General features: G+C 42.5%; 1 protein-coding gene across 1 annotated transcript in view; it reads right to left on the bottom strand.

Moving 5' to 3' along the window:
- CAD (carbamoyl-phosphate synthetase 2, aspartate transcarbamylase, and dihydroorotase) overlaps window positions 1-10,502 on the bottom strand; it is an 85,987-nt gene extending 75,485 nt beyond the window's left edge. The window contains exons 1-3 of the mRNA XM_070734979.1: window positions 10,172-10,502; window positions 5,134-5,273; window positions 737-866 (exon numbers count right to left, since the gene is read on the bottom strand). Of these exons, the coding sequence (XP_070591080.1) occupies window positions 737-866; window positions 5,134-5,273; window positions 10,172-10,256 (355 nt within the window). The 5' untranslated portion in view covers window positions 10,257-10,502. The remainder of the gene's footprint in view (window positions 1-736; window positions 867-5,133; window positions 5,274-10,171) is intronic.
- Between the last annotated feature and the right edge of the window lie 2,099 nt (window positions 10,503-12,601).

Genomic DNA, 12,601 nt, shown 5'->3' with positions numbered 1-12,601 from the left:
CGAGCCTTCCTTCCTTCCTTCCTTCCTTCCTTCCTTCCTTCCTTCCTTCCTTCCTTCCTTCCTTTTCATTTATAAACCTGCCCATCTCCTTGTGGATTCAGGGTGGTAACAACAATAAAATAAGATACAAAAATTAAAACCCGATGGTAAAAACATTCATCCATCAATTATTCCATAGTTAGACTGGAGCAAGAGATTGGTGCTGAATGGAAGGCCAGGAGAGTGGGGGCATTGAAAATCTGCAGGGGGAAGCTGGTTCCAGAGTGCTGGAGCCACCACAAAGAAAGCCCTCCCCCATGGTCCCGCAAGCCAGCAATGTTTGGCTGACGGGACCCGGAGGAGGCTGACACTGTGGGATCTGATCAGTTGCTGTGATGAATGAGGCAGAAGACGGTCCCATAAGTAATCTGATAATAATAATTAATAATAATAATAATTTATTAGATTTGTATGCCGCCCCTCTCCGAAGAGTCGGGGCAGCTCACAACAACGATAAAAACAATATTATAATGGCACAAATCTAATATTAAAAAACTAAAACCCCTATCATAATTAAAAAACCAAACAGCACATACATACTAAGCGATGTTGGGCTTTAAAGGGCTTTTTAATGTATGGCACCTCACTTTCAAGAAGCAAAATGAGAGAGATATTGCAGCTCAACCTACAACTCGCACTCCACCAGGTCCTTTAAAGTCAAACCCCAGCACAAGACTTTCTGATAAGAAGTGCTGACCTTCCAAACCAGGAATCCCCTTTTCCTTCAGCCAATGATCCAGTGAGCGTGTAGCACTCCAGTGGCTGGGATTTCGAGAGCACTCATCCACAATCAGTGCGGCTACATGAATGGCATTAGATTCAAACCACTGGAGGAGGGGAAACAAAGAGTTAATAAAGAAGCACATCTCGTTATCACAAGGATTTCCTAATCCCCTTCTATTCAAGGCCCCAAAACATTTTTTTTAATTTCTTTATTGGAAATATGTACATTATATTCATATCCATCCTTAGAAGAAATTATGCACCTGACTTTCAGCTGTCATTCCCAGAGAAAAAGAATACAGTGTTCCCTCGATTTTCGCAGGGGATGCGTTCCGAGACCGCCCGCGAAAGTCGAATTTCCGCGAAGTAGAGATGCGGAAGTAAATACACCATTTTTGGCTATGAACAGTATCACAAGCCTTCCCTTAACACTTTAAACCCCTAAATTACCATTTCCCATTCCCTTAACAACCATTTACTCACCATTATTACTGGTACTGACCATTGAATAAGACACTTAGTGATCCTGATATTTATAAACATAATTATTTATTAACAATAATTTTTTTTTGTCTTTTATTTGCAAAAATTATTACTTTGGTGATGCCGTATGAAGTCATCGGGCGGGAAAAGCGGTGGTATAGAAAAAACCCCGCAAAGTATTTTTTAATTAATATTTTTTGAAAAACCATGGTATAGGTTATTCGCGAAGTTCGAACCCGCGAAAATCGAGGGAACACTGTATACCGTATTTTTTGGAGTATAAGGCACGCCTTAGTTTTGGGAGAAGAAAACAAGGCAGGAATAAATCTGCCTCTGCCTACCAGCATCCATTGGTATTCATCTTGCAGTAAAGAGCAAAGGGCCTCATCAGCTTCAGCACATTATTACAGCCTGATTCAGCAGGAGCAGCTGATTATTGGGTGGACTGGCTTCTAGGAATACCCACAATCAGCTGTTCCAGGCTGCAGGGATTGCCACACACTATCACTGCCTCCACCTTACATTTTCGGGCGGTTCCAGGTGGCCGGGATCCTCATTTCCACTCGGATTTTGATAAGAGCCGGGGTGACGCAGTAAGTGGCCTGCCCCTTCTCAGACGACCCAGGCGGAATGGGGTCGGCTTCTGCTCTTGGAGATGGATCTGGCCAGGAGGAAAGAGAAGATGGAGGAGGAGGGTGCGCGGCTCTGCGATGTGCATCGGGGAATCGGGGAAGAAAAAGAGAATTGTTTTTCAGGTGGCGGGTGGTTCCAGGTGGCAGGGACTGCAGCATTTTCGGCTGCAGTATCTGCACCGCAATATCTGCCATCTGAAACTGCCTGAAAACGTGATGCTATTTTTCCTCCCCAATTCCAAAAATGGAGCATGTGGATCCCAGAAAAGAGCATAGTGTTTTTGGACAGTTCCAGGCAGCAGGGTTCACCATGCTGCTGTCCGAAAATGCTGTGCTCCCTGATGCCTCAAAGCACCCGCCACCTGAAAAACGATTCTCTTTTTCCTCCCCGATTCCCCGATGCATATCAAGAGCCGCGCGCCCTCCTCCTCCTCCACCTTCTCTTTTCTGGCCAGATCCGTGTCCTGGGACAGGTGCAGAAGCTGACCACACTCCATCTGGGTTGTCTGAGAAGGGGCAGGCCGTGCTTTATGCCGCCTGTGCAACATCCGCTTTGCCGAGTCCCAACCTCTGTATACCTCTACCTAAGAATGCCTCTACTTACGAACTTTTCTAGATAAGAACCGGGTGTTCAAGATTTTCCCCCCCTCTTCTCAAGAACCATTTTCTACTTACAATCCCAAACCTCTGAAACTGCCTCTCTAGAAATCTCCTGGGAGGAAACAGGGCTGGAAAAGGTGGGGAGAAGCCTCCATGGGGCCTCTCTAGGAATCTCCTGGGAAGAAACAAGGCCAGAAAAGGTGGGGAGAAGCCTCCATGGGGCCTCTCTAGGAATCTCCTGGGAGGAAACAGGGCCGGAAAAAGCAGGGAGAAGCCTCCATGGAGCCTCTCTAGGAATCTCCTGGGAGGAAACAAGGCCAGAAAAGGTGGGCAGAAGCCTCCATGGGGCTCTCTAGGAATCTCCTGGGAGGAAACAGGGCCAGAAAAGGCAGGGAGAAGCCTCCATGTGGCCTCTCTAGGAATCTCCTGGGAGGAAACAGGGCCCACACCCTCCCTGTGGTTTCCTCAATCGCATGCATTATTTGCTTTTACATTGATTCCTATTGAGAAATTTGCTTCTTCTTACAAACTTTTCTACTTAAGAACCTGGTCACGGAACAAATTAAGTTCGTAAGAAGAGGGACCACTGTACTACCCTGGACCGCTTCTGCAATCAGGCTCCGACCAAGGCACCAAAGGCACAGGGCTTGCCAATAGGCCCATCAGCGTGTTTATGAGATGGCAGAGCCCAAAACTGAAGTGTTGTGTCTTATTGGGCCTTGTTGCAAGAAAGCCAGGCTTTCTACACCTATGTCTATAGGTGGGTGGGCATCTAGGAAGTGGAGTCTTCAATGCCAACTCTCTCTTCTGCCTCCATGAAAATCATATCCCACCCGACTCCACTCCAGTTAAATGCGTGTAGGGTGAATGGATAAAAATATCTCTGCTGCTTGTTATCAAAATTCCGAGTGGAAGTGAGGATCCCCACACTGCCTGGAACTGGCCAAAAACGCAACACGCAGAGACTGAATATGTCTGAAGGGTGGGAGCGAGCAGGTGGGCAGAGCTACCTTCGGATATAAGGTAGTACCCAAATTTTCAGCCTCTTTTAGGAGGGATAAAGGTGCATTTTACAACCCAAAAAATAGAGCATCTGTTTCTCTCCTGGCCTCAGAAATTCTCCACAATTTCAGGAATATAGTTAAGAAAGACTAGTTCAGCAAGCAGATTAGAAGTGCATGAACTCCTAATCCAGTTCATTTCATCCAATCAATTCAAAGATATAGATTGTTGGAAGAGTAGTAGATCCTTGGAACAAACTTTCAGCAGACGTGGTTGGTAATATGTTATGCAATATGTTTTGATTATTTGGTTGAATCATCAGTCTAATTCAGGACACTGGATTATTCTGGAAAACAATCTACAGGGGTACCTCTACTTAAGAACGCCTCTACTTAAGAACTTTTCTAGATAAGAACCGGGTGTTCAATACTTTTTTGCCTCTTGTTAAGAACCCTTTTCTACTTAAGAACCTGAGCACAGAACAATTTCCCAGGAAATTTGAGAGGGGCACAAAGGCCCGGCCAGTTTCCTGCCATTCCCCCTTTAATCCTGGCCATCTCTGGCTTTTCTGGGCTGCCAGAAGAGCCTTCCGGTGGTGCTTAAGGAGGCTTTGGCAGTCCAGAGCGAACAAAGCATTTTCCTTTCTCTGGGCTCTTGGAGAGGGAATAAACCTCTGCAAGTGCCCAGAGAAAAGAAACGGTCCCTTAGCTCTGTGCAGCGACTGTCCTCCTCCTCTTCTTCCTCCTCCTCCTCCTCCCACCTAAATTCGGAGCTTTTATTTCTTTCCTAATGGGTTTGCATGCATTATTTGCTTTTACATTGATTCCTATGGGAAAAATTGCTTCTACTTACAAACTTTTCTACTTAAGATGGTCATGGAACAAATTAAGTTCTTAAGTAAAGGTACCACTGTATATCTTATCACATAGAATAGAATAGAATAGAATAGAATTTTATTGGCCAAGTGTGATTGGACACACAAGGAATTTGTCTTGGTGCATATGCTCTCAATGTACATAAAATAAAATATACATTTGTCAAGAATCATGTGGTACAACACTTAATGATTGTCATAGGGGTCAAATAAGCAAAGAAGAAGCAATATTAATAAAAATCTTAGGATATACGCAACAAGTTACAGTCATACAGTCAACATGGGAGGAAATGGGTGATAGGAATCATGAGAAAAACTAGTAGAATAGAAGTGCAGATTTAGTAGAAAGTCTGACAGTGTTGAGGGAATTATTTGTTTAGTAGAGTGATGGCGTTCAGGAAAAAACTGCTCTTGTGTCTAGTTGTCTTGGTGTGCAGTGCTCTGTAGCGACGTTTTGAGGGTAGGAGTTGAAACAATTTGTGTCCAGGATGTGAGGGGTCAGTAAATATGAATCAAATCAAATTTCTACATCTAAGATGCAGATAACCCAAATTTAGATATGCTGCTTGTCAATTTTATAGCATTGCATTAACAGAACAGATGAAGTACATGAACACCAGGCTGGCTATGCCAGAAATTCCTAGAACTCTTCCACTAGGCCAGGATGATTGCTGGCACTTTGTCTCCAGGCATCTAGAAACCAAATCTCAGTGCTAAGCCATCTGAAACGTTTATTGCAACATGTAAGAATAGGTTTCTTTCTGCCAATGCTATACTTACCCGGCTGAGACAGTACTCATCCAACTCGTCTGGAGGAACACCATAATTCCCAATCAGTGGGTAAGTCAGAACCAAGATCTGGGATTTATAGGAGGGATCTGTCAGTGCTTCGGGATAACCCACCATGCCAGTCTGAAACACTGTAGATTCCAAGAAATCATACAAATTGGATTAGTGACCCTGGCAAAAAAAAACCATATTGGTTTTGGCAAATGACTCTCTCCTGCAAACCAGGCCTAATTGGTAGTTGTTACTTCAGTCCTTTAGCGCTCTGCTGCCATCTGGCAAAAGGAGCATTTAAGGGAAAGAAATCAGATGCGACATCAGCTGCCTGGACACAATGGATTGCTGACCCTTCCAAATTACTCTAGGAAACATCAAAGCAAATGCAGGGATCACAGACTCATCTCGTTACCTTTTTATCTCTGTTTGCAGTTTACCCAGTGTGGAATCCCAGACCATATCTGAATATTCACGTCTACATCTGCACAATATTCCTAACACAAAAAGGCAGAGCCAAGATAAACATTTATCAGCAACTGCCCCCATTCTCACAATTTTCACATCCAGAAAACCTGTCTTGAGCACACATTCTTGAACTCCAGTCGTGATGTCCACCACATGGAGCAGCCCAATACCAGATTTCTAGTGCCACAGACTTTTCAAAGATTGAGGAACACACTATTACAGAAGCATTAAGAATGCTGCTGCTTCTGCCGAAGGTGTTTGAAAATGTGAACTGGCATTTGCCCAGGTTTGCCTGGTGCACCAGTTTCGGCCCTATTCACTGCTCACAGTCACTCATGCCCTCATCACCTTGAGGTTCGACTACTGTAACGCTCTCTACATGGGGCTACCTTTGAAAAGTGTTCGGAAACTTCAGATCGTGCAAAATGCAGCTGCGAGAGCAATCATGGGCTTACCTAGGTATGCCCATGTTACACCAACAGTCCACAGTCTGCATTGGCTGCCGATCAGATCAAAGTGTTGGTCATGACCTATAAAGCCCTTCATGGCATCGGGCCAAAATATCTCCGAGACCGCCTTCTGCTGCACGAATCTCAGCGACCGATTAGGTTCCACAGAGTTGGCCTTCTCCGGGTCCCATCAACTAAACAATGTCGGCAGGCGGGACCCAGGGGAAGAGCTTTCTCTGTGGCGGCCCTGATCCTCTGGAATCAGCTCCCCCCGGAGATTAGAACTGCCCCCACCCTCCTTGCCTTTTGTAAACTTCTTCAAACCCACCTCTGCCGCCAGGCATGGGGGAACTGAGACATCTCCCCCGGGGCCTATACAGTTTATGCATGGTATGTTTGTGTGTATGTTTCTTTTTAATAAGGGTTTTTTAGTGATTTTTAATTATTAGATTTGTTATATATTGTACTGTTACTGTTGTGAGCCACCCCGAGTCTACGGAGAGGGGCGGCATACAAATCTAATAAATAATAATAAAAATAATAATAATTCATGCTGACAGAACTAAAAGTGATGGACTCTGGAGAGAGATTTATTCAGATGATTAAGACAATATACACTGCTCAAAAAAAATAAAGGGAACACTTAAAAAACAGAATATAACTTCAAGTAAATCAAACTTCTGTGAAATCACTTAGCAAGCAACACTGATTGACAATTTCACATGCTCTTGCGCAAATGGAATAGTTGTGCAAATGAAATATTCAATGAGAATATTTCATTCATTCAGATCTAGGATGTGTTATTTGAGTGTTCCCTTTATTTTTTTGAGCAGTATACTATAAACCAATCACGAAGGTGATGATAAATAAAGATATGATTGAAAAGGTTAATATCAGGAAGGGCACAAGACAGGGATGTCCTCCTGTTGCCATTACAATTTGTATTAACATTGGAACTATTAAATAGAAATATTAGACAGGATAAGGAGAGAAAAGATATGGAAATAAAAAAGGAAGAATATAAATTACGGGCATTTGCAGATTATCTAATCTGCTATCCATGTCTGCTTTTTATTTATTTATTTATTTATTGGATTTGTATGCCGCCCCTCTCCATAGACTCGGGGCGGCTAACAACAGTGATAAAAAACCAGCATGTAACAATCCAATATTAAAACAACTTAAAAAAAACCCCTTATTATAAAACCAAACATACGGTACATACAAACATACCATGCATAAATTGTAAAGGCCTAGGGAGAAAGAGTATCTCAGTTCCCCCATGCCTGACGGCAAAGGTGGGTTTTAAGAAACTTACGAAAGGTGAGGAGGGTGGGGGCAATTCTAATCTCTAGGGGGAGTTGGCTCCAGAGGGCCGAGGCCACCACAGAGAAGGCTCTTCCCCTGGGTCCCGCCCAACAACATTGTTTAGTTGACGGGACTCAGAGAAGGCCCACTCTGTGGGACCTAACTGGTCGCTGGGATTCGTGCAGCAGAAGGCGGTCCCAGAGATAATCTGGTCCGGTGCCATGAAGGGCTTTATAGGTCATCCTTTCCTCATCCTATTCCTGATATGAGCTTTCTACTACCAGTACAGCTGTCTCCTTACCAGGAGAGAATGTTCTCTATGCTATAGCCTTTTATTAATAAGATAGAGATACATGGGAGGAGCTGCAGCTGGATTAACCTTAAAGGCCTAACTAAATCTTTTTTTCTATGAGTACCACTTTTTTTTCTGAGTACTGTACCACTATTCTTACAGCAGAAGTGAGCAATCTATGTTCCAAATATTCATATTGGCTGAATTTTTAGCCAAGATGAACTTTGGCTAGATCATGATTGTAGATAAACATTCAAGGGCTTCAGATTTCTAAATTCATCCATGCAAGCCTGCTTTAAGGATTACAACTAAATAAAGCATATGATGTGCTCTGACTACTCAAAACTACTATTAGACAAATGTGTAGCATTGTTTTTTATTACTGCTGAATCCTATGAAAGCTTGGTAGGTTATCTTCTTGATACCAGATTCTGGACTTGCCTTCTTCAATAGAAGGGGCACGAGGGGAAGATCCACTTTGATTCACTTGCCTCAACAAGACACTTTACACCATCAGCAAACCAGGTGTGTCTGCACTCAGCAATAGAAGAACCTTTCCCCTGTCCCCAAAACAGCTAACCCTGATTCAGTGTCTTCTAAAAGTCTGACGCAACAGCGCATTTCCCTTGTGTTATCCATCACGTGGCACTGAGAGGGGTATGTTGCCACTACTCCCAATTCATAATTGGCATAATTTGAAGGCAGCAAGAGCCTTGGTCTTTCTGAATTAGCACTTCTCTTTCTAAATAACAGTCCCGCCCACCCAGGGCCATCACCATTGTAGGGCATAGAGTAAGGAGTGATAATTCCTTCTTTGCTCTTTTGAAACCTTTCAGGTGATCATGTTTATTATAATAATAATAATAATAATAATAATAATAATAACAACAACAACAACAACAAAAATAACAATAATATATTAGATTTGTATGCCGCCCCTCTCCGAAGACTCGGGGCGGCTTGCCTTTGGATAGGCAAACAGAATGAGGAACCCAAACAATGTCCTACTGGTCAATGAATAATTCAGCTTCACCCACAACAACACACATGCACAAAATAGATTCAAACTCAATGTAAACCGCTCGAAACTCGACTGCAGAAAATACAACTTCAGCAATAGAGTGATAAACCCCTGGAAAGCACTACCCGACTCTGTGGTTTAGAAACATAGAAACATAGAAGACTGACGGCAGAAAAAGACCTCATGATCCATCTAGTCTGCCCTTATACTATTTTTTGTATTTTATCTTACGATGGATAAAATACAAAAAATAGTATAAGGGCAGACTAGATGGATCATGAAGTATTTTTCTGCCGTCTTCTCCAAACCCCCAAAACTTTTAACCTTAGATTGTCTACAGCCGACCTCTCCCCGTTTCTAAGAGGTCTGTAAGGGGCAGGCATAAGCGCACCACTGTGCCTACCATCCCTGTCCCATCGTCCTCTTTTATTGTTACGTTTTACTTATGTTATGTTTATGCAAACTACTCCTATCCTATACATGTTTGACACATAATATAAATAAATAAACAAACATTTATTTATTTAATTTGTCGATCAAGTATAGGATAGTATTTAGTATTTAAACATAACCTAGAAAGTAATGTATTGAAAGATAGTACTGTATTTAGTATTGTAATGAAGTAATGTAATAAGTAATTGTAATAAGTAATGAAAGATATTATTTAGTATTTAAACGTAACATACAAAGTATTGATAAAAGAAGATAAAAAGGACAGTAGGACAGGGATGGTAGGCACAATGGTGTGCTTATGCCCACCCCTTACAGACCTCTTAGAAACGGGGAGAGGTCAACTGTAGACAATCTAAGTTTAAAGGTTTTTGGGGTTTGGGGAAGAAACCAGAGTCAGGTGGTGCTTTCCACCTATTGCTGAAGTCGTATTTTCTGCAGTCGAGTTTCGAGCAGTTTACATTGAGTTTGAATCTATTTTGTGCGTGTGTGTGGTTGAAGCTGTAGTATTCATTGACCAGTAGGACATTGTTTGGGTTCCATCAGGTAGTGCTTTCCAGGGGTTGATCACTCTATTGCTGAAGTTCTATTTTCTGCAGGCTAAATAAATCTAAAATCTAAAGTCTAAATAAAGATACCTTCTTACTTCTAATTCATCTGAACTGGGAATGGGCCTGGTCTAGTTCCAAGTTCACCAATGTGACAAGCTGGAGAAAGCTTATGGAGGCCTGACCGGGCAAGACCAGATGTGGTCTTGTCAGGTCTATCACAGACACCTGTGCTACCAAGTCCTGGCTTGTTTCACCGGCACTCCTTTTCCTTCTTCCACCTAGCCTCAGGCGCATGTGGGGAGCCAACAACGGGTCCAAGGCGCCTGCTGAGCAAATGGGCATAAAGCGACAGAGGGCAGGACCCTCCCTCGACCCTCCCTACATTCCAGATGGGAGAGGGAAGAGCACCGCCATCCTTCCTTTTGCCTTTACCGGTTAAGCCAAAAAGCTTTTAACTTCTCTTTCTCCCCCCGACTTTGATCCTGGATGAAAAACTCACCGACTTCCCCGGCGACTGGAGTCCCCACGAGTCCGAAGGGGCGGCCGTGCAACACTGTCCCATCCTCCAGCACCAGGCTGCCCATAGCTGGTTTTAAAAGCACGTGGAGGACGGCGGCGGGATGGGACGGCTGGGAATTCCCGGCGGTGGCGGGGAGGGAAGAGAGCGACAGAGAGGAGGAGGAGGAGGAGGCGAAGCGAAGGATGCGGCCGGCGCCAAACTGCACGAGGGGGGCGGTGATGTGGCCGGAGCAATGAAAAAGCGCGTTAGCGGGAGGCGGAGCCGAGCGGGTGAAGAAGGAAGGAAATGACCTGTCGGGGGGCGGCGCGGTACGAACCGAGCCGGCCACGTTTTTTCCCCCCCAGGCTCCGCCCTGGTGGGATTCCTCTGCCGCCGATTCCCTTCTCTACGGGTCTACCTGCGCCTCGTCAGGCCCGGTCGGCGCCTACTGTTAGAATTATTTCTTTATTCTTTATTGGCCAAGTGTGATTGGACACACAAGGATTTTGTCTTTGGTGCATGTGCTCTCAGTGTACATAAAAGAGAATACACAGTTGTCAAGAATCATGAGGTAAAACAATGATTGTCATACGGGCCTAAATAAGCAATCAGGAAACAATATTATTTTTTTTAAAAAGTAAGGATACAAGCGGAAAGAGGAAGGAAAAGAAAGAAAGCTTGCAAAAATAAAATGCATTCCGTGTCAAATTTTTGCCCGTGGCCGTTGCATACTATTCAAATAGTAGTTGCGGGAAGACAGAATAGAATAGAATTTATTGGCCAAGAGTGATTGGACACATAAGGAATGTGTATTTATTCATTCATTCATTCATTCATTCATTTATTTAGTCCAATACACAATGAGGGTTTTAGTGGGTATATATCTATATACACATAGTAAAATACATGATGAAGGTTATAGAGGAGATACTCATAGTAAAATATATCTAAGAAATAATAGAAAAGAAGGTATAGGAATAGAACATATCAATGAAAGAATAGAAGAAGAGATATAGGAATAGAAGAAAGATATAGGAGATATAGGAGAGCATTAGGACAGGGGACGGAAGGCACTCTAGTGCACTTGTACTTGTACTTGCATGTGCTCTCAGTGTACATAAAAGAAAATACACACTTGTCAAGAATCATGAGGTAAAACAATGATTGTCATAGGGGCCTAAATAAGCAATCAGGAAACTATTAATTTTTTTTTAAAGTAAGGATACAAGCGGAAAAAGGAAAGAAGAGAAAGAAAGGAAAGAAAGAAAGAAAAAGAAAGCTTGCAAAAATAAAATAAAATGCATTCCGTGTGCATATTTTTGCCAGCGGCTGTTGCATACTATTCAAATAGTAGTTGCGGGAAGACAGAATAGAATAGAATTTATTGGCCAAGAGTGATTGGACGGACACACAAGGAATTTGTCTCTGGTGCATATGCTCTCAGCGTACATAAAAGAAAACATACATTTGTCAAGAATCATGAGGTACAATGATTGGCATAGGGGCCAAGTAAGCAATAAGGAAACAATATTAGTAAAAAATGTAAGGATACAAGCAGAAAGAAGAAAAGAAGAAAGAAAAGAGAGAAAGAAAGAAAAAGAAGGCGCTTGCAAAAATAAAATAAAATGCATTTCATGTGCAGATTTTTGCCAGAGGCTGGTTGCAGGTTGCGTTTGGCACATTCAAATAGTGGTTGCGTGAAGACAGAATTCTTTATTGGCCAAGTGTGATGGGACACACAAGGAATTTGTCTTTGGTGCATATGCTCTTGGTGTACATAAAAGAAAATATTTATTTATCAAAAATTATGAAGGAGTCACATAAGCAATCCGGAAACAATATTAATATAAAAATCTTAAGGATACAAGCAACAAGTTACAGTCATAAGTGGGAGGAGATGGGTGAAAGGAATGATGAGAAAAAACTAGTAGTACAGTAATAGACTTAGTTTAGCTACCAGTAGAAGAGAATATTTGTAGCTCCAGATTGGACTGTGAGATCTATGATGCTATCTTGAGCTTAGTTGTTTTCTTTCAAGACATTTTATTATCAAACTGTAAGAGAAGCATTCATGCTAAACACTGATGTTACCTGGTTTGCTAATTTTATTTTATGTATTTAGAAGATTTATATGGCCACTCACTCTCAGTGACTCTGGCTTGCTTACAAAAAACAGAAGCCCAATATAAAAGAATAACAAATAATAATCAACTGCCTCCAGAGATCTGTACTATCTCCACCCTACCGGAAAGCCGTTAAGACCTGGCTTTTCCAACAGGCCTGGAATTAGGAATGACTGTGTGTACGTATAGCTTTTTAGGTTTTTATGTATTTTATATCGTTGTTTTATTATTGTTATATTTTCTTATCGTTGTTGTGATTATTATTAGCTGTCCTGATTCCTGTTGGAGTGGGCGGCATATAAATATA

This window comes from Erythrolamprus reginae, chromosome 1 (genome assembly GCF_031021105.1).
Source record: "Erythrolamprus reginae isolate rEryReg1 chromosome 1, rEryReg1.hap1, whole genome shotgun sequence".
In the NCBI taxonomy this organism is placed as follows: domain Eukaryota; kingdom Metazoa; phylum Chordata; class Lepidosauria; order Squamata; family Dipsadidae; genus Erythrolamprus; species Erythrolamprus reginae.
This window is presented reverse-complemented; position numbering and strand designations above follow the sequence as displayed.